This window comes from Panthera uncia, chromosome B1 (genome assembly GCF_023721935.1).
Source record: "Panthera uncia isolate 11264 chromosome B1, Puncia_PCG_1.0, whole genome shotgun sequence".
NCBI classification, from domain to species: Eukaryota; Metazoa; Chordata; class Mammalia; order Carnivora; family Felidae; genus Panthera; species Panthera uncia.
The window spans coordinates 160,181,790-160,203,879 of record NC_064811.1 but is presented as its reverse complement, the minus strand read 5'-3'; the positions used below and the strand labels follow the sequence as shown (position 1 = coordinate 160,203,879).

General features: G+C 45.4%; 1 protein-coding gene across 1 annotated transcript in view; it reads left to right on the top strand.

The window, feature by feature from the left end:
- The window catches only part of SFRP1 (secreted frizzled related protein 1), a 41,299-nt gene extending 19,293 nt beyond the window's left edge, over window positions 1–22,006 (top strand). The window contains exon 3 of the mRNA XM_049631482.1: window positions 20,647–22,006. Coding sequence (XP_049487439.1) covers window positions 20,647–20,969 — 323 coding nt within the window. The 3' untranslated portion in view covers window positions 20,970–22,006. The remainder of the gene's footprint in view (window positions 1–20,646) is intronic.
- The last annotated feature ends 84 nt before the right edge of the window (window positions 22,007–22,090 follow it).

The following is a 22,090-nucleotide window of genomic DNA, read 5'->3' as shown; positions in this document are numbered from 1 at the left end:
ATTTTCCCTAAAGCACTCATAACAGAAAGCCACATTTGGCTTTCCTTAAAAAAGAAAAAAAAATGAAGGACGGATGTGATTTGCAGATATATCAAATCTGAACCAGGATGGTAATGGTAATATTTTTTCTCAGAGAAGTTTTAGAGATTTGGAAGTTTGTTTTAATTTTTAAAAATTTTTGAAAATGTTTATTTATTTTTGAGACAGAGTGTGCATGCACATGTAGGGGAGGGGCAGAGAGAGAGAAGGAGAGAGGGAATCCCAAGCAGCGCAGAGCCTGATGTGGGGCTTGATCTCAAGACCCTGGGATCATGACCTGAGCTGAAATCAAGAGTAGGATGCTTAACTGACTGAGCCACCCAGGCACCGTATGTTTTGGAGGCTATTTAAAGTATAGGCTTATGTAGCCCATTTTTGGGCTCCTGGGGAGCAAATCTTAACTGAAGACTGAAATCCAAAGCACTGGGTGGGAGAGGACACTTGGAAAATCTAGGCCTGAAACTTCATGCCAGCCTGGCCCCCAAAGAGGGGACAATGGCCACGCCAGGCCCTGGTGCAGATGTGGCATATCTAGGACCCTCTATCCTTCAGTCGAGAGTGACTTTTATTGGTAGTCTCTATGCTGTTCCCCTGCACCGATGCCAGCATTCAGACTGAGGGTTCAGCACACCTTTGGTCCAGGATGCGATGGTAGATATTTTTTGCAGATAGGGGATGTGAAGTGGGGGGAAAGTGAGCTGCCGGGCCATTGCACCTAGGTGTTGTGGGGTCAGGTTGGATGCTTCCCACTCTCCAAGGGGCCTGGTAGTTCTCTTCCCAGATCCTCTTTCAAATGGACGAGTCTGTGTGTTTAAAGATGTCCGCCTCTTGACTACAAGTATCAGGAGGACAGTAGGGGAGAGACAGCTGAGGTTGTCTGGTCCAGCAAATGGAAGATGTGTTCTGCATAGCTCTGATAGAACCTGGCTTGTTGAGGAAACAAAACTTTGATCAACAAGGTAGTGGGGTCTCAACCACAGGAGCTGTTCAAAGGCTGAATGGCGTCTTACCGCGGTGGGTGAACTCTCCTCATCTCATGTCAGATGATTTTCCTGAGGAAGGTGGAGTATGAAACTGCAGCCCCAGCTCATTAGATCACCCAGCAACATGGAAAAAAGCACCTTGGAAATGTGTTTCTATTCAGTCATGGGTAGACCCCCTTTTTCAGCAAGGAAAAGGACACTGCTAGGTGTGCAGAATCAATCCTGATGTCATTCCGATGTATGTGCCTGTGGTGAAGCCCAGATGGCTTGGAGCCTTCGGGTGGCCATGGCTCTTGGGGAGCGGTCCTCCCATTGCCAGAAGGGAGGTCCAGCAGACTGGGAATGAAGTGCAGACCCCGGGCTGGGCCTCCCTCTTCTCCTGCCTCCCTCTCCTGCCCTTGCCTTCATACCAGCAGAGCCATCTGGTCCACCCCCACTCCCTGGTATCAGTTTTCCTGGTGACTTCTTAAAAAATCCTTTTTTGCCTTCACAGTAACTGTGCATGATGGGGGCAGGGAGAAGGTTGAGCACGAAGCTGCCCCTTCACTGGGAAAGGAGAATCAATAGATTGTGTTGATTTTTCTCTGTGACTGACAGCTCTTTGCCTGGAGCCTTCTTTTCTTACAGACTTAATGTGTCTTCTGGCAGATTTCCTTGTTTTGAATGATTACCTGAAGTAACGAGCAGGCAAGCCTAGCAAAGAACTCAGCGCTTTTCTTTTGCTCATCATTCCCACCTTCTCCCCTTTCCCGATGCTCCTCGGGGGTCGGTTGGTGAAGCGGAATCTAGTCTGGGCCAGCTGCAAACTCTCTGTGCTTCTTCCTTGCCCTCCACGTCTCTTAGAATGAGAAACACAGCTTGCACTAGAAAAGCTTCCTGTTCCTTCTATGGAGCCCGTGGCACAGACAGTCCTGCTGGGCCCATGTCCCAAGGAACTCTGGCACTGGACACCAGTGGACGGCTACATTGGAAGTGGCTGGGGCCGGGGGGATCATTGACACCCACTCTGGGTGTGATCTGATGGCATGCTCTCTGACAAGGGAACTCACGGGAGCCTGTCCATCTGTCTTAGTCCCTGCCTCATCTCCAAATGCTCCTCACAGGCAGGCAGGTCAGGGGCTCACCTGGACAGGCCCCGAGATTGCTCAGTAAGTTTCCTGAGTTGAGGGATGGAGTGCTGGGCTGCAGCCTGCTGTTTTATCTGATCGGCAGCCCTGGGCCAGAATGAGGACCAGGCCTAGCTCCCCTCGCTTCTCCCCGAAGAGTGTGGGGCACTGGGGGAGGGGCCTCTGGTCCCGGCTTTCCTCCTTTAGCTCAGTCACATTTCTTGCAGGAAACGACTTATCTGATATTGAGCTGGGGTTGCACTTCTTCAGCCCGGATGGAGCTCAGTTTTCCAGTGTTTGGCATTTTATCCTGGCGTTGAAATAGTGAGAGGAGGGTTGGTTGCATTTGGAGGTGGGAAGGGAGGCTGCATGGTCCCGTGCGCTGGAACCAGAGGAGCTGGGGGTCATCTTTCTGAAAGAGGGTGGGTGCAAAGAGACAGAAACGACAAGGACAAGTGTTGGGAAACTAGGGGATGGGAGACGTGGGCCACAGGCAGTTGGTGGCCCTGGTTCCAGTACCTGACCAGCTGCTGACAGCTGAGACCACAGTTCTCATTCCTCCCAGACTCTGTGATGAGATTGTGGCTGGACGGCCTCTTTGGTCCCTGTCCACTCTAAGAATTTGTTCTTCTATGTCCCAAGTTAGTGTTCTTTAAACACACACACAGGCCATGGAGCAGAACTTTCCCCTCATAGGAAGCCTTACCGTGAACTTCATTATAGAAAACTGGTCAACACAGGCTGCTGGGCTGAAAGAGAAGGGGACCTGGAGGGGACTGGCTTGGCCACTACAAATTCCTGGGGCACGTGGGACACGCACACTGTTATGAAGTTCCCGGGATCTGGGACAGGGTGTCTGACCTCAGGGATGAAGGGTTGGGATTATCCAATGAGACACTCATGCTCTACTTTCTTCCTGGATGGACCATCGGGGACTTTACCCGATGTGCCCTGGCCTAGCAGCCTCTCAGTACTGATGGTGACAGTTCCATCCAAACTGTGCTAACCTGCTAGCCTGCACTTACTGGTGGTCTCCACCTGCCCACCAAAGACTTTGGGGGTAGGCTCTGCAGGGACTCTCCTCCCTGTGCTGCCATTGCAGGGCTCCTGGAGTGTGTCCCCACAGGCTCGGGCCACCTGTCCCTGCTGCTGCTGGCTGAGCTGGTGATCCCCGGGCATTGCAAGCTCCACTGTCAGGCCAAGGCTCCCAGCTCTTGGAGACCAGATGTCCAAAGGCCCTACGGCAAGGGTGCCTGGGCCCTAAGGTGTCACAGCTTCTCGTGGAGCAGCTCTTTGATGTGTTTACAAGGCATGTTTTCTCCACAGTGTGGCTGATCCACACAACGGCCATACCTGGAGCCACACTTCCCTCCTTACCTTAGGTCCGGCTTCTGAGTCAGGGCTAATGAGCCACGCTCACTCCTCCTGGACGTCTCTAGTGGCGTCATATCTTCACTCAGTGATGTGGCTCCTGGCAGTTCCCCTAGATGTGCCTGTTTATGTATGGGTTCCACTAAGGATCTTAGGGTTTTATTTTCTCCAAAAAATTCCATGCACTCATGTAACAAGTTAATTGCGAACGGGTAATGGTGGTGGGGTTGGAGGATGGTGAACACAGCTACCATTTGTGTTCTGGCCCTGCTGGGACACCTGTGTACAGTGATAGGCTGGATGGAGCAAAGAAACAGGTGCTAATCAACTCTGTGCATTAGTTGAGCTAATCAATAGATACAAGAAAATTGGAGGAATGCATTTTTTCCTCCATCTAGAAGTTGTATTGATCTGGGAAGTTTTTACAAGCTCAGCTACTGATTTTGATCTGACTTTTTGATTCCTTCCATTGGAATGTCTTTAAGAAAATCTTGAGAGTGGCTGAAAAAAAGCCATCTGGTGCCTGCATGTCGTCTTTCTAAGGATGGTTTCCCTCAGTTTCCCATCCAGCTACCTGGTCTGTCTGACAGGGAAGACTTAACATATTGCCAGGAGAGGGCCTTCAAGATCATTCTGTTCCCATTTCAAGTGGAGAACCCACAAACTTTTTAGGGGACACAGAGGGGAAGAGAAATGTGATAGTCCTCCAGGAGGCTCTCTAATTCCAACACATCAGGAAATACTTTTCATTGTAGCAAAGATGTGGCTGTGTCCTGGAATTCAAGAAATCAAGATATGGAAATATAAATGGCAGAAAGAGAGGGAGGGCAGGGCAGGGGATCCATGTTGTCAAAGGTCACATCATAGAAAGCAAGGATTTAAATTTAGCAGGGCTCTTATCTGTGGAGTCATTGGAGTCTTTAGTCTTTGGGAGTGGGATGAAGAAGAATGAGATTGTGCATAGTTACAGAGAGCTTCTTGAAAGACTGTAGGGGAATGAACCAAAATTGTACAGCTAGGGTTAATTTGGCTTAAGCACAGTAGAAAACTATATTTACACCACTCTACTTCTCCTAAAGTCAGAGGGGTGCTTAAAATTGAGAAGTTCAAATGAATGACTAAAGTATAAGCCATTAATTTATACACACATGCTTAATTACAGAATATATAAATTAAATGTACAATTTATTTTTGATTATGTAATTCAGTTTTGAAATGGCAATATATTCACCTGGTATAAAATAAAAATGTTCCAGGGTACCTGGGTGGCTTGGTCGGTTAAGCGTCCGACTTCGGCTCAGGTCATGATCTCACGGTCCGAGTTCAAGCCCCACGTTGGGCTCTGTGCTGATAGCTTGGAGCCCGGAGTCTGTTTCAGATTCTGTGTCTCCCTCTCTCTCTGCCCCTCCCCTGTTCATGCTCTGCCTCTCTCTGTCTCAAAAATAAATAAACGTTAAAAAAAAATTAAAAAAAAAATGTTCCAAACAGTAGAGATTTAAAAGTAACAGGAACAGTTTGCTTTCTCATACATGAGCTTATTTATTTAAAAAAAATTTTTTTTTGATGTTTATTTTTGAGACAGAGAGAGACAGAGCTTGAATGGGGGAGGGTCAGAGAGAGAGGGAGACAGAATCTGAAACAGGCTCCAGGCTCCGAGCTGTCAGCACAGAGCCCGACGCCGTGCTTGAACCCACGGACTGCGAGATCATGACCTGAGCCGAAGTCAGACGCTTAACCAACTGAGCCACCCAGGCGCCCTGAGCTTATTTTTATATTGAGCCTACCAGTGACCCTGTGATGTATGGAAAATATTATTATCCCTCCTTTTAGGTGGAGGAAGATGAAGCTCCAAAGTTTAAGTGACTTGCCCAAGGTCACACAGCAGAGTTGGAAGTCAAACAGGGCAGCCTGGGCCGGTATCAGGTTACAATCATGTGTAACTGATCACATCCCAAAAGACTACATTTCAAAACCACATTCTAAGGTTCCAGTTGGACATGAATTTTGGGGGAACACTATTCAACTCACTACAGGGTTCTAGAGCCAACTTTCCTGAGATTGAATCCTGGCTCTAGGTCATTTACTAGCTGGTGTCTTTTGGGAAATTATATGCCTAAATCCACTTGTCTTAAAAGGTGGATGATAATAGTACCTCGTTCATTAGGTTGCTGGGAAGATGAACGATAGGACCCTTAGAACAGTGCCTGGCACTTGACAGTCAGTACCAGGGGTCCCTGAGGCAAACTTGGTAGATGACAGTACAGAGTGGTTGTCAGAGGTGTTATGGACTCGCAACCACACGAAGCAAAGCCAGCTTCACGCAGTGGGTTATTGATGTGTGAATCTTGGAAAGGGTTTCCAATGAAGAAAGCATTGTCAGTCTGGAGTGCCTGACTTGATAGAGGAAATTCTAGGCATGAGATGGTAACCCAAGGGATGCTGCGTCCCACATGCTGCGGCCTGGCTCCTGGTAGTTACTGGGAGGCAGGGAGCAGCTTGGCATAATAGCCAGTGGCTCTGATGTGTAGCTGCTGGAGACAGGCGTGTCATGAGACCCACTTTCTAACGTGACAGGCATGCTTGTGAGTGGAGCCACAGAAAACCAAGAGCCACGAGGTACATTGTTCTACACCTGAGGTCAGAGGACATCTGCATGCAGCCAGCCTGGGAGAGTCAGATGCAGACATGGAGGGCAGTCAGCTCCCCAGAAGGTGCTTGGGAAGCAGTGCCCCAGCACTGAGTGCTCAGAAGCTCTCTAATGAGTTGCTCCAGCAGCTCAGTAAAATAAAGATTGGTTGAACGGTAGGCACAGTATGTACCTTTTGCTGGAGGAACCATGATCAGGGTAGACTTGAGCACGAGAAAACAGTCAGCAGCTTTGCACAGGGATCCTAGATCTTGAGCCTGCATCTTTATGCAATTCTTCATACCACCGGGTGTGTCGGCTCCTCTGACCACTGCCCACAGCCCCTCAGGCTACTGATCATAATCAGCTCTAGCGTGCATGCCATATTAAGAATAGTTTCTCAGCAAATCCTCAACTTTTTATGGATTGGCACTGTGGCTCTTGTTTATATGGTGTCTCTCTGTACACATCTGTCCACAAAAGATATAAACTGGTATTGGTGCTTGTATAGCACCCCACAGTTGACAAGATGCATTCCCACTTACTGACTTATCTGAAATCTTTGGATGGTAGCCATGAACTTAAACATTTTGTGTTCTGAAGTGACTGCAAGCGCTCTATGTTTGTATGTGAGTTGGGGGGGTAAGTGTGTGTGTGGGAGGATGATTGGGGGTAGGGATGGGGGTAGTGTGATGAATGCCCTTGGGGCACAATCCCAGAGGCCTCCCCCTAGCTCTTTGGGTGGTGCACTGAGAACCAGAGAAAGGAACTAGGCAAAGTGAGTGTGTTTTTGGTGGGAGCGGGGAGAGGGGGACTCTACTGACCCTCTCTCTGTACTGGGCACACCTATTAGGGGAACTGGGTGATCACAGGACTGTCCAAAGGGGCTTTGGAGCCAGAGTCATTGCCCCTAACCCCTGGGACTTTGATTGTTCTCAGTAGGAAGGGATGCATCTATGTGGAGAGTACTTGGGCACATTGAAAGACCTTGCCCAGAACTTGGTAAATACCCAGAAGGCATTTGCCACCTGAAGGGTAGGAATGCACTTGCTATGTTCTGTCTCTGCAGTACCCAGAGTCTTTGCCTATCCACCAGACTTCGTGTGGGTCTCCTTTGGGCCTGGGGTTATTTGTCCCTTCTCTGCTGCCCCAGGGGACCACAGCTTTCACAGCCATGTAAGTGTCAATCCTGAAGAAACAGCGGGGAGTTTAGTTGGGGGCAGAGAGGCATACGCATCCCCACTGCCTTTATTTCCCTGGCACCCTGGGCTCCTCTTAGGCTCCGGATCCCATGGATGGGGAAGGTGTGCGCCAGGGGCGTAGGTTTGGGCTGGACCTTGGTACCTGTGAAGGGCCACCGTTGGGCAGGTTGCTAGGGCGACTAGGTCTTCAGAGTATCCCTGCTGTTTACACAAAGACTAGAATGGTGGGGAAAAAAAGAAACAGAAAATTGAAGTGCAGAAAGTTGGGTAGATATGCAGGATCAGAAATGTAAATGAGTAAGTGCACGTAATATCAATGGAGGGGTGGGATCAGGTCTTGAGATGAGGCTTCTGTTTCTGCCTCAGAGCAAAACCATATGATGGTCAGAATGAAGGATTTCGGACACTGGCCTCTGTCTTTTGAGCTTTCTTAGCTTGGTACTTTGGAGAAGACTGTGATGGGTCAGAGGGGTGTTTCCCTCTCTGAGTCCTTTTATTCCTAGCATGCCCTTGAGAGGGAAAAGGGGGTACAGTGAGTCCTGAGTGAGAACATTCCCTCACCTCAGACCTGAAAAGCAGCTTGCCACAGTGAAGGGAAGATACCTCAGGACAGGGGTCTTCTGTTCTGCATATTATACCTCAAATAGCTTTGTGCCTCAAATCACTGACTGGGCATTGGTCTCCTCCCTAAACTGAGGGAATGGCTTAGGACTCGTGGCTGTGTCAAAGGTTTTTACCAGCTGAATGGTTCTGTATCTACTGGACTCTGTTTTCCCCCAGCCAGGGCTGTCTCTTTCACCACTTTGGAAGGGTTGGGAGCTCCTGGGTTAGATAAAGTATGCCTTATTCTCTGACCTGTGCACCTGCTGGGTGGTTTGGGGAGTCCAGAGAGGGAGAAGGTGGGGATCTGTCACCTCCTGTTCACCAGACTCCTCACCACCAGCTCCATGCCAGTCACATCTTCATTTTTTAAGTTTTATTTATTCAAGTAATCTCTACACCCAATGTGGGGCTTGAACTCATGACCCCAAGATCTAGAGTCACATGCCTTTCTGACTGAGCCAGGCAGGCATCCTGTCAGTCACATCTTTAAAACATGCATGCACTCTTTACATACGGGCTAGTTTCTTGCTAGGATGGCCAAACATTCTAGTTTGCCCAGGATGGTCCCGGTTTATTCCTGTTGTCCTGGCATAATGATCAATTACCTTCTCTCTGTCTCAAAAATGTCCTGGTTTGGAAGCTCACTTACATAGTTGGTCCTCCACCCCATGACCAGGGCATCTCTGTGGTGACCACCCATTGAAACTTCATGGCATAGCAAGGAATTAACAAATTTTTTGGATGGGAAATCCTGGTCAAATGCACACAGGATTAATAGACATTGAATTTGGTGGTTCCTGGGATTTCTGTGAAAATCTGCTTCCCCTCCTGAGGCAGCAAGACCTCTTACAAGGGACAGAGAGTAACCTCTGAACACCTGTCTATGAGCCAGAGTCACGAACTGTAGATTTTAAACATGTTATTTGACCAAATCTTTTCCTGATATGACTTCCTTCTTTTTTGGAGAAACTTTTTTTTTCTGATTATAAAATACATATTTATTGCATGAAACTTGGAAAATAGTGAAAAGCATATAAAGAGGTTTGACATCACCTATCTCCTCACCACCCAGAGACAGCTACTGTTAACATTTGGGATGTTTCTCTCCCCTGCATCATTGATGTGCACAATTGTGCGTAGTGACTTCTTTCCAGTTAATTCTTGATTGTAGGTATTTTCCATTCCGAAAATTACTTCGTAGTTTTCCCCATTCTAGGCCCTTTAAAAGTGGAGACTCTTACTTACTGTTTCACTATATCAAATTAATATCATCTTAATTACTGGTACCATTCAAGAGTTTCAAAGGCACCTCTCTGTTAGGATTTCTTAGGGACAGTGTTCGGGATGAACTTGTTGGAGAACATTCTCTGCATGTTAAAGAGAAGAAATAGACCCAGAGGGCTGTGGTTGCCTGCTCAGGCCTCACTCGAGGTATGCTTGTGCACAGGGACCTTTTCTGAGCACCACCTGTGCCGAAGGCGTTGCACAACAATGACCTTGCCTCCACCCCTTCTGGCAGAGTTAGTTTCCCCTCTGGTATTATTCACATACACTCATATTTGAGCTAGACTCCCTGGGATTAAATTCTGGTTCTGCCATTGACCCGTTAACCATTCTGCCTCCCAATCAGCAAACTGCTTCTAATTAGAATATTTACCTCATAGGGTCGTTAGAGGCTTCATGGAGTTAATGTGTGTAGAATCACCTAGACCAGTGCCTGGCTCAGACAAGTGTTCGATAACTGTTGGCGGCGGCTCTTGTTACTAGTGCTAAAGCAGAGGTTTGTGCAAATAATTCCAGTCTCTCTAGTGAGGCTGTGAACTTCAGGGCAGTGAGTGTGCTGTTGACGTCTCTTTATTCATTCGTATATCCAGTAAATGTTAGCTTGAGCTCTCTGATGTGTTAGGCATGACACTAGTCAATGAACAGAGATGAATGTGGTCCTTGTGCTGCACACATTCATAGTGGGGATATGGGCAGGTAAGGCACACTCATGGGTAATTATCATGCTGTGCTGAATCATGGTTCACACAGGGAGGGCCATGAAGGTCAAAGCTGGACCGGGATGGGGAGGCTTCAGGGAGAAGATGGACTGTAGCTTGGCCAGAAGGATGGGTAGAAAAAGCATGAATTTTGCTTCAAGTACACCTCCTGCCTTTAGAGAGATCAGCTGAGAGAACAGTAAAGGGATAAGAGCTAAGGTGGGCCTGCCCCAGTTGCCACAGGCACTGGACTCACACCTTCTTCAGAGATATCCCAACCAAGTGTCCAGGGGCAGCCATGGGGTCAGGGTACACCCTAGGTCTCTTCTCCCGTCTGTGAGATGGGATAGCATGAAGACCTGTCGGCCACCATGCTTGGAATGTGTCAGATTTTCTGGAGCCATCTTTAAAAAAAAAATTATTTGCATATAGTAGACACACAGCGTTATATTAGTTTTGGGCATACAACAGAGTGACACAGCTTCTCTATATGTTATGCTATGCTCACCACAAGTGTAGCTACCATCTGTCACCATACAGTGCTATTACACTGTCATGGACTATATTCCTTCTGCTGTATCCTGGGGCTATCTTTCAGTTTAGACAACTTCACAACGAGGGCTGGACTCTCAAGCCAATGTGTTCACTGTGGGCCTGGACTACTGTCAATTGAAGCGAGGTCCTCAGGTGATATAAGCAGGTGAGGGCAGTGGTTACCATGTTGAGATAGAAGGTACTTTCCCTTGGTAGACTGGTGTTTCTATATTGGCTTTCAAGACAGAGAAAGGAAGTATGATGACTTAGAAAGATTGCCAGTGCTAAAAGGAAATTGAGGTTAATTGGTCCAGGTGGCCTCATGAAGACCCAGGGAAGTAAAGTGATTTACACAAGTTTATACAAAAAGTTAGTGATGGAGTCTGAACCAGAAGCTAGAGTCCTTTCCACTGAGATGTGCTGTCTCTTGCTACCAAAGCCTTTGTGTTTGCAAGACTCACCTCTGAAGATCGGGGCCCCAAAGACCTTGGTGATTCTGAAAATGGTGCTGGATCAGTTTGCTCAAGGTCAGCTGGGTCTCGGACATATCCATGTTGAACTTGTTGACCTCAGCCAGAACTTCTGTGAGTTTGGAGGGGATAGAGTATGTCGAGCCTCCAGGATATGCAAACACCAGCCAAGAAAGAATCCTCAGAATGCACCGCTGTGAACAACCAAGGTGACAAACCAAAGACCCCACCCTATCCTTACCCTTGAATCCTTTCAGACCAGAAGCATCAACATCACTTGGGAACTTTTCAGGAATACAGATTCTTGGGCCCCATCCTATTGCTACTAAATCAGAAACTGGCTCTGCAATCTGCAGAGTTTTTTAAAAAAAACTTTTTTTAAAGTTTATTTATTTTGAGAGAGACACAGACAGCATGAGTGGGGGAGGAGCAGAGAGCAAAGATTCCAAGCAAGCTCCGCACTGTCAACGCAGAGCCCAATGTGGGGCTCGAACCCATGAAACTGCAAGATTGTGACCAGAGCCGAAGTCAAGAGTTGGCCACGTAACCCACTGAGCCACCCAGGGGCCCCTAGCAATCTGCATTTTTAACAAGTCCTCTGTGATTCTGGTGACACTAAAGTTTGAGGAGCTTTCTCTTAAATATCTCTCAGAGCTGGGAAAAGCTCATGGCTTTTCAGACCCACTCCCCATCTTTTTTATTCCAAGATACCATTCCATACTCCAACTTGCCATTTAGGCAAACACGGCAGGCTGGAATGGAGAGGAATGGAAACCCAGTGACCTCGCGGCAGGAAAAACTGTTTGCCTTGGCAGGTTTGCATGGACTTGGAGCCAAGATTCAATCAATCCTAATGATTGACTGCATTTAAGCAATTCTCCCATTCTCCTCTGCCCCCTGCCTGGGGATGGGAGGAGGGCTACAGGGCTTACTGGGAAGGAGAAGGGCCAAAGCCCCTTCTGTCCCACTCTGAGGCCCTTGTCCCTGCTGCCACGGCTGCCAGTGCACACGTCTCCCCAAATAAAACCCCACCAGGCAACTCTTTGCTCTCAAAGTAGGGTTTTCATTTTGTACCATTAGCTTAAATCAGTGGGGATTTAACACAATCCATGAAATCAAGCAATTAGGTAGAAGGATTCCGGATAGCTGACATGGGTGCTGGTGTGCTGTGTGTGTGTTTCTGTGTGGGTGATGAGGAGGGTCCCGAAAGCTGCAGACTCTTCTCTCCTGTCTGCTGCCTCCACTCCCAACCTCCCCAAGACGTTTGGGGTCCAAAAACCAGGACAAATTCAAGTAAATAATTTGCCTCAAAGAAGTCACTCAGGAGCATTTTCTACATCTGTTATTTTCTTGTAATGAGAGAAAAAGAAAGCTGCTTTCAATCATTGTGTTTGGTAATGTATGTCCTATAGTTAGAAAATGCATGTAAGTGTTCAGTGTGGTTTGTGGTCAGGGGACAGAGTCTGAGTTGTTGTGACCGAGTGCAAGCCTCTTTCTTTGCTAAATGAATTAATGATGCCAAACACCGGCTCCTGCAGGAAACAGAGAGGTCTGTTAAGCCTCCATTGCAGGGTCTTTGTCAGTAGGACTCATTGGGTCAGCTTGCCCTGGTGCCCAGACCCTCTACTGCATGTTGGAAGGAGGCTGTGGTTTCTCACAGCCAATCCCTTACCCAGTGCCATTAACAAATCTCATCTGCACTATTGCACTTGCTGCCTTAGGGTCGTCCACCCGAGATATTTGTGAAAATGGGGCTGGGAAGTAGAAATCAGGTCCTTTCTGTCATTACTGCTTAGTGAAGTCTTGCTGTCTGAACAGGCTTTTCCATTTAGAGGAGGGGTGTAAGCCAAGCCCACCGGGCTGCTACATGGGGTGCCCATCTGTGGGCCTTCCCGATTCAAGAGGCTGGTAACAGGTCGTGTTGTAAACAGTTTTCCAGTATTACCCCCTACTCCTCAAACCATCTACTGGGATCTTCAGCCCTCTCCACAGGAGAAAGTAACTGAGGACAAAAAGCGAGTTACTAAGGAGTCAGGGTGTGTGGTCTGTTACCTGCCCCAGGATGATTTGTCATTGCCCAACTGCCCCTAGAATGTGCCAGGACCCCATGCACCCCCTTTGCTTTCTTACTTCCTGTTCAGAGGAACTGTGGAATACAGCAGAGAGCTCTGGGTGGAGAGGCAAGGAGCAGAGCTCTTATTCAAACAAAGCCCTTGAGAAGCCCTAACTAATGCCAAGCTCCCTCGACTGAATGGAAAGTAGAGGACCTAGAAATGTAATCTTTGCATTTCTTTTAAGATCTCACAGTTTTGGGATCGATTTAGAATTTATATACATTTAAGTTCTTTACTAGACTATAAGCCTTTTTAAAGCTTAAGTTTTTTTGAATCAAAATAAATGCAATTTAAAAAGTCATGGTATTGAAATGTTTCTAACAAAACCTCTGCCTGATGCCTTTCCAACCACTAATTCTTACAACCCAAAGGGAATATTTTCCAACTAATTTAGCTACTTCTTTTGATATTTAGCAAAATGGGGTCAGTAAATAATTTTTCATTTTAATTTTTAGTTATTACTGATCTTTTTTTATTGAAGACAAAGATTTCTGTGTCTTACTTTTATTTCTGAATTTTAATTTTATTTTTCAGACATCATTTCTGAACTTTAATTTTTAGACATTTTTTGATTTTGTATTATTGAATAATTATTGATATTGTATTATTATTGAAGATAAAGATTTATCTGTGTTATATCTCCACTTCTCCCCATTTTTATGGTAGAATTATATCACATTTTCAGTTAAATTAATACTCAATGATTAATTTATTACAATAAATAAATATGATCCGCAGCTGAGCCATGTACTATACTGCATTTGTATTTCCTTTCTTTTGTACCTTTTTTTTCCCTTTGAGATAGCAATTGTCTCATTTTATTTTCCCAGTTCTTAATGTTTATAGTATGAATTCAGCCTCGAACTTTTCTGCAGATAGTTTGCCTGAGCCCTCTTTCCTCCTGTTTCAGTGTGGACTGATTGAGCTTCAGGCCTGCCACATGGTCATTCTGGAAAAATCATTTTAAGACTTCTATTGCTTTTATCAGATGTTAGATCTTTGGTTTCCTGAATCCCGTGTCTTGTTCTGCACTTTTGTAGAATGCATCATGGAGTACTTTCCCAAGAAAAGATCTCTGGAAGACAACTTTGTTCTAACGATCGAACTTCTGAAGATGTCTTTATTCTGCACGCATACACTGATTGATAGCTTGGCTCAGTGTTGAATTGGGGAATTCTAAAGGCATTGATCCGTTATCCTCCAGCTTCTAGGGTTGCTGTTGATAAATCCAATGCCATTCTGATTGCTGGATCCTTTGTATTTAATGTATAATCTCTTTTTCTCTAGAGGACTGTAAACATTCTCTTTATGTTGGTGTTTCTAAATGTCATGATTTGTTGAGCTGGGTAACTGTTAATCTGAGAACTCATGTTTATTTCTGGAAATTTTTGTGTATGATTTCTTTGGTATTTCTCTCATCTGTTTTCTTGGTTCTCTCTTGTTCTGTGTCATCTTCCTGTCTCCTATTTCCCAACTCTTTGTCATTTTGTTTGGCTTCCCTGGAAACTGTTTTCAACCATGTCTTAAAGCACTTGTATAGCATTGTTATGTTTTAAATTTCCTAATACTCTTTTTGTTCTCTGAATGTTTCTTAGTTTCTTTCTTTTATTTAAATTCTTTTAACGTTTATTTATATTTGAGAGATAGAGAGAGACAGAGCATGAGTTGGGGGGTGGGGTGGGAGGAGAGAGGGAGACACAGAATCTGAAGCAGGCTCCAGGCTCTGAGCTGTCAGCACAGAGCCCGACGTGAGGCTTGAACTCACAAACTGTGAGATCATGACTAGAGCCGAAGTCAGATGCCCAACCGACTGAGCCACACAGGCACCCCTCTGAATGTTTCTTCTAAAAATTTTGTGTTCTGCTTTTATGAATACAATGTCTTATCTAACATTATCTTTGTAAAAGGTTTTCTTGTGTTCCCTAAGTGGTCTCTGTTGTCTCTGAATTCTCTTTTTCTTGTTTAGTTTGTATGTTTTGGTCTCTATTGTTCGCCCTTAGAGACTTTGCTTAATGCTTGCTGAACCTTGGCTGGCCATTCAAAGAGTGAAGCATTACATTGGAAGCTCTGTGTGTGCATGTATGACCTGTGATTTGTTGGGCCTCGTTTGAGAGTTTTGTTGGTAGGAGCACTGTAGGTCTTTTCTTTAGGGCTACTAGTTTCTTTAGATAGAAACCCTTCACTCCTCTCTGGAGGATATAAATGCAGGGTTCTAAGACCTGAGGGACTCACCATTTATTGTGCAGACTTCACTTACTCCTTTGGACTCAGTGCAGTGCCTCGCCACTTTGCCCTTCCCTTGTGTCTGGTATGCCTAAGCCCAGAGTCTTCTGGTTCACACATTCTATTAGAATCAACCTTTTGGCTGTTGCTGGAGTTGGTGAGGGGCTGTTACCAGATTTATGGCCCAAGCCTAGTGGACCTGAGTGTCCTTCTACAGACAACCAATTCTTATATTTAATACAGTTTTTTAAACTGTATTTCTGAGGTCAGAAATACCCAGTGGCCCCAATTCATGAGCATTTCTGGGTCTTGCAGTGTGGACTGGCTTGTTTGTTACTGGCACCCCTATCTGTAAGCTGCTAAGCTTCAGTTTTTCTTCTCCCTGTCAAGCCAGGTTTCACCATCCATTTGCTTTCCATTATACTGCATGCTGATATGTTCTTGTTTTCTTGCATGTGTTTATAACTTTTTTTTACTTTAATTTTAAACTGACTTCAGAATGGAATGGAAATGATTGTGTGTGCTCAATCTAATATGTTTGGCTAGAAGTAGCCAGTGGTAACTCTTCACAAACATTCCAGAAGCATGGTGGTTGCCAGTATGGCATACCTTTCCTTTTCGCTTCCCAGTGGTTTTTAGCTCTTTGGAATTCACGCCCACCCCTTCGGATCAGGATCTGTGCCTTCGATAGGCCACCAGTGACCCCAAGTCACCAAGTTGAGTGATCTCACCTCACACTCATGCTTAAACTGCAGCATTTGGGATGGAGGAGCATGTCCTCTATTTGAAATGCCCTCCCCCTGTGCCTTCTGAGACACTTGGCCGCCTGGTTTTCCATCTGCGCCTCTGATTACTTTTACAATAACACGTCCTCTCTCCCTAATGATGGTGCTCGCTGAGGGCCCTCCTTCTCTCTTTTCCCTTCATTGTAATCAGCTGAGTCACAGATCTGGTTCCTAACTCAGCCCCTTTTCCAGTTTTTGCATCAAATCCTCCTTGCACTCCAGCAGCAATTCCACGTTATTGGTTGTATGAATGGCTGGCTCTCAGCCAAGGGTTGCCATACACCCCAGCACCCTGTTGAGGTAATTGGACTAATGGTGGCACCATTAGCATTAGAGGGCCAGGACAGAGAGGTGGTTTTGAAGAGAGTGTTGGTTTGCAATGGATGTAATAAGTTTCCTATTCTCATTTTAGCCTCAGAAATATGGCCAAGCTTCATGGGGAAGCTACCAAAGAAGTATCATTTGGGAGCAAAAAATAGGGTTTCAGGTGACTAAAAGTGGGATGAAATTTAAATGTCTACCTGAACATAAGGGGTTATTTATTTTAATATTGATCAGAAAGACTCAGATGAACCCTAGTGGCAACCTTACCTGGGGTTTTCCAAGTTTCTGGGTCTCTGAATTCTTGCTGGCAGTGACCAACCAGCAAGGTGAGAGGTAGGAGTAATATTCTACTCTCAGAAGATGTGAAGTTGTTGCTAAAAAACACTAAGGTGTTTTGTTTATTTGTTTTGTTTTAGTTTGGGGTCCAGGTGTTACAGGTAACCGAGATCAAGGGCCGGAGGTAGTTGTAGCATTTTCCCCCAGGGTGAGAAGGGCACACAATGAAGCAAGAGAAGACTGTGCACAGCATGGGGAATCCTAGAGATGAGGTTGGCTAGACCCCCAGCATTGACCCACATGGGCCCTCTGGATGGTAGTGCTGCAAAGCCAGCAGTCAGCACTGTATGCTTTACAGATGGAAAACTGAGATTCAGAGAGCAGAAACCAGATTTTGTGGTCACACAGTTAGAACCCAGGACCCAGTACTCTGTCTAGTGCCCCAGCTGCTGCCTCTTTGGCTTCTCCTCCTTGCCCACACCACCATTTGCATTGCAAACTGTGAACACAGTCAATGGGTGAATCTCTGGGGCTCAAGCACCCTCTGTGTAGTGGAGGCCGGGTAGGGGAAGAGGAAGTGGTGATCGTTCCAGGCTGCTCCTGGGCCAGCACCCACCCCTGTGTCAGAAGCCCCTGGATGTGGTATGGTGGGGGGCTGTGCGTATATCCACAAGGCACAGGGAAATCAACCTTGGCCGGCTAATCGCCTATCCAAACATTGTTGGTAATCTGCATCCCTAAAATAAACCCTTAAAAGATGGAAAGATGTTAGTAATTTCTGGCCATATGTGCCTCCTCCTTCCTTACTCTCCCCACCTCAAAAAAGAAACTGAGCCAAATGGCAAGAAATAAAGAGTCTAATGCATAACACATTTCCATCATTTGATTTCCCCTCTCCCCTCGGTGTCCCCCCACCTATGTAAACTAAATTCCTTTACACGGTCATGGCAAAGGAACATTAATTTTTGATTTGAGTTGTGATTAAAAGCAACACAATCAAAAGAGTGAAATAGTTTCCACTGAAGCAATATCATTTTAAACCCAGTCATGGTATAGTAGGAAAGAGTGTGGTCTTTGGGGTTAAGTGTGGGTTTTAATTCTGATTCTATCTCTCTTACATACTGTGGCTTCGTGTTGTCATTACTTGACCTGAGTCCTTCTCCTTGATTGTGATAAATAATAATGATGCCTTCTTAGCATGAGTGCTGTGAGCATGAAATAAGGCGCTGCACATAAGCAGCCTACCCTGTGCTCATCTGTGGAGTGCGGCACTCAAAAAATGATGGCTCACTTCTCTGCAGAAAAGAAGGTGCCACACTGTCAGCTGGGGCATGCACTCATATCTGCTGTTGATGCATTCTAGCGCTTCTACAGCAATGCTTGGTTGCCAGCCTTAGGTTTTGGGAAGTAGCTTGGGATTCACCTAATACCTTGGGGCCACCTTATTTAGAGGGTCTTGTGAAAGGAGCAGAATTGTTCTTACTGCCTTCCCCTCCTGTACTATTCCTTTCTTTGATGAGTGGTTTCCCCCAGTCCTGTTTTCTCTGTTTTGCAGAGGGGAGGCCAAGATGGAAACTTGATTTTCCCTAGGCCTGGGCAGTGAGTCTCCTCCTGCTGGTTCCTTCTTGAACTCCACTGAGAACCTTCCTCCTGCAGCAAGCCACAGACCAGAACAGTTGAAGTCTTTTCCCAAGTGAACCATCAGGCACAAAGTTTGTAAGCCAACAAACTAACCCAAGTGTAGGCCTGTGTGGGCATGTCTGGGGTGAAGCCCTGGACAGGTAGTTTCTATGCTTTCTGTTTGCCACACTCCTGCCTGCTGGTCCCCATACACTTTGTCTGCAGTGGGGGTAGGAATAAAGCATAATCAGAAGCACTGGGCAGTGGCCGGTTTGGGTCAGGGAGAGCTTAAAGAAAGGAACTCATTGGGAAGCTGTGCTCAACTCACTTCCATGTGTGCTGGGAAGCCTGGACCAGCCTGAAAGGTCAAGGTTAATCCTCAGCAAGAGTCTTCTGCTGCTTAGTGCCCAGTTCCTGAACCTTCTGCTGCCCTTGGGAGTGAGGCGTTTCTTAAGGGATACCAGGCCTAGGGTATTATATGAGGTTAAGTAGACTGCAAAATCTGGAACGCCTTTTGTAAAGAAAAGAAAGCAGTGGGAGTGGGTTTAATTTACTGACTTTGACACATTCATTAAAGGTTTGTTCGTAGGATTTTCCCCTCTCCTTCTTATTCTTGGGTTAGCCAAGGGTGTGTTTTTTAATCAAGTAAATACTGAATAATAAAGCCTTTGCTACAGCAGTCTTTTTAAACCAGGAGAAACTCTTTTACCATTTTGTAAACGAAGTCGTTTTGAAATGTGGGTGAAACCAGGAAGTGAGTCTGAGCTCTTCTCCCCTATTTTCTTGATCCATTTCGCTGGTCCTCTAAATATGGGGTTCATTATGAAGAATTTTGCTGCCATAGAGTCAGCATGGACTGCATGGTGATTAAAAGTGCACATTTAAGACATGGGTTTAAATTGAGGATTAGAAACTTTGGCCAAGTTAACTTAACCCCCTACACCACCCTTTTCTCATCTATTAAATGGGGAAAATAATTATACCTTCCTCATGGAGTTGTTAGGTTTAATTGAGGAAATTCATGGAAAATACTTAGCACACTTCCTGGCATGCCATATGCTCTCATAATTGTTAACTACTGTTATTCTGTTCACATTCAAGCCTTTCCTCATGGAGCCTGGGTGGGAGTTTCAAGTCATGAAAAAGAGGAGGCTTGCTAATTTTGAAGTTAGAAGAATTCAGAGGATGTACAAATTATCTGGTGACTAGCATCTAGAAAATGACTTTCATCTCCCTTGGTAAATATCTGGGCTGGCCAACCTGAGAGGGGAGTTGAGTGTCACAGTGGCACCATAGTTTTAGTGCATTTACATCTTATAGAATGCCTCCACGCATCGCTTCTCGGCCTTTTGGCTAAGATCAAGTGCAGAATGCCTACATGCGAATTTAATTATCTTCACTAAATTTCCTGTCCATACATTCACATTAAAATAATGTTAACTCAGGGTCTGTAGAGACAAGGAAAAGATAAGGCGGACATGGTGGATGGGCTCTTTCCTTTCCTGCAGATAGCGGTGCTGAGGAAGGGAAGCCCTTGTCCTGTATTAGACTCAAAGAGATCATCACATGGATTTATCTGTCAAGACTTCACCAGGACTTGCTCTAATCTGTCAAGAGCTCAAAGCAGAGTTTGATTCTGTGTGGGTCTACCCAGTGGAAAGAAGCATTAGTGGCATCCATTAGTAGTTGCTTTGTGGTTGACAGAACATCAGCAGTACCTGCTGTCAGAACTCCCTAGAGGCACAGTGGTAGGGACTATGATTTCTCCGATACAGAAGTTGGACACTGATTTTTGATGCACTCAAGCATGACCATTTGATGTGCTGTTTAATTTCTCTATTGTCACATGTGCACACATAGATTTTGTCAGTCTTGTTTATAGGATCCAACTTTTGAGGAATTTTAGGTCCCGTGGATGTTAAAAAACTAAACTAATGGCTTTCTCTTAAAAAAAAAAAACAACCTCAGGGTAAAATTTTTCTTTGAATCCTGAGGTCTATAGCTTTAGATTATGTGGATTATATTCAATTATATGATTCCCTTCTTCTCTTAGCAGTGTAGGATATTTTGAGTCACTGAATTTTAAAAAAGAGAAATATCATTTGGTTCTGAAAATTTATTTGAGAATCTCATGGTGTCCCAGGGCAATTACTGAGTTACCATTAGACACCGCAAAACTAGGGGGCAGACTCAGAACATGAAAATTAACTGAGACCTTGGTTCTTACCTATAAAACTGCCTCTTTCGTTGACTTGCCAGTTGCCTTTCATTTCATCTCCCCCTTGAGCCATAAGTTCGGGTTATTGTTTCAGATGGAAAGCTGGGTTCTAAAATGCTTTTTCTCCCTCCTTCTCTCCTCTTCCCCAACCTTGCCTGCACCGTCTCTAGCGTTGAGGATGAAAATAAAAGAAGTGAAAAAAGAAAATGGCGACAAAAAGATTGTCCCCAAGAAGAAGAAGCCTCTGAAGCTGGGACCCATCAAGAAGAAGGAACTGAAGAAGCTTGTCCTATACCTGAAGAATGGGGCTGACTGCCCCTGCCACCAGCTGGACAACCTGAGCCACCATTTTCTTATCATGGGCCGGAAGGTGAAGAGCCAGTACTTGCTGACGGCAATCCACAAGTGGGACAAGAAAAACAAGGAATTCAAAAACTTCATGAAGAAAATGAAAAATCATGAATGCCCCACTTTTCAATCAGTCTTTAAGTGATTCTCCCTGGGTGGGTGGGGAGGGAGCTGTGGGTCGGGGTGAGGGGCGGGGCTGAGCATACAACCCTAGAGCCTGGAGGTCTGTGCTCACTGCCCCTTCGGTTGGTAGAGGACATTGTAATCCAGCTGGCTTTGCTCTGGCAGCTTTCCCACTCCTTCCCCTCCATAGCCACGCTCTAGACCCCAGTACCGCCAGTATTTAAAGCCGCATACCCAGGTAAGGAAAACCATTTAGATTAGGAAGTCTTTTAGGATCTACAGTGTGGAACAGCACATCACTGAGGAAAAGTAGGTGCAAACCATTTCAACCAGAGACAGCCACTAAAAAAGAAAATTTTGCCAGTAAAAAACAAACAAAACCCCCAACCAAAAAGCATTGGGAAAAAAGTGAGAGACAGCAGCAAAAAAACTAAGTTCTGCAACTTTCTTTGTGTGGTCACAAATTGCTTGTGGATCTATTAGCTAATCCATGCCTTTGATGTGCTGCTTTCAGTTCCAGAAACTTCTGTCTCTGTCCACCTTATGCAGAAACAAACACACACCACACTTACAACTGAAGATCAATGCCAGAAAATTAAGTGCAGGGAAGAAAAGCACCAGGACAGTATGTAATGGTAAAAACACAGGGAGGTCATGTCTGCTCTGCCTCTCCACGTGATTGTCTTTTGATCTGAATCAGCTAGTCTCAGGTGCCATGGAAGTGGCAGTGAACATCAGCCTTGGTGCGTGATCTAGCCTCCAGACATGTGGAGGGCAGCATGTGCCTGCCTTTGTGTGAGGAAAAGGAAACACCGTGGGCACCAAACCCACGGCATGAGAGAGACGATGATTTTCAGACTGAGAAGGCAATGGTTAGTGGTTTTCAAAGAACATAGTTAAAGAGAAAACAAAGAAAAAAAATTAGGAACAGCCCAGCAAATTGCGAGTCAGTGTGAATTGTAATTGGTTGAAGAGCTTAGTGTTCTGATTTCATCTGTTTGCTCATTTCACTTTTGTTTCTGTTTTTATTTGTTTTTTTTTTTTTTTTTTTTTTTTTAAAAAACAACAAAAACTATTTTTTTTTTTTTTTTTAAAAAAAAAAAAAAATTAAAATTAAAATTTTAAAAGAGTAATGGGCTGGGG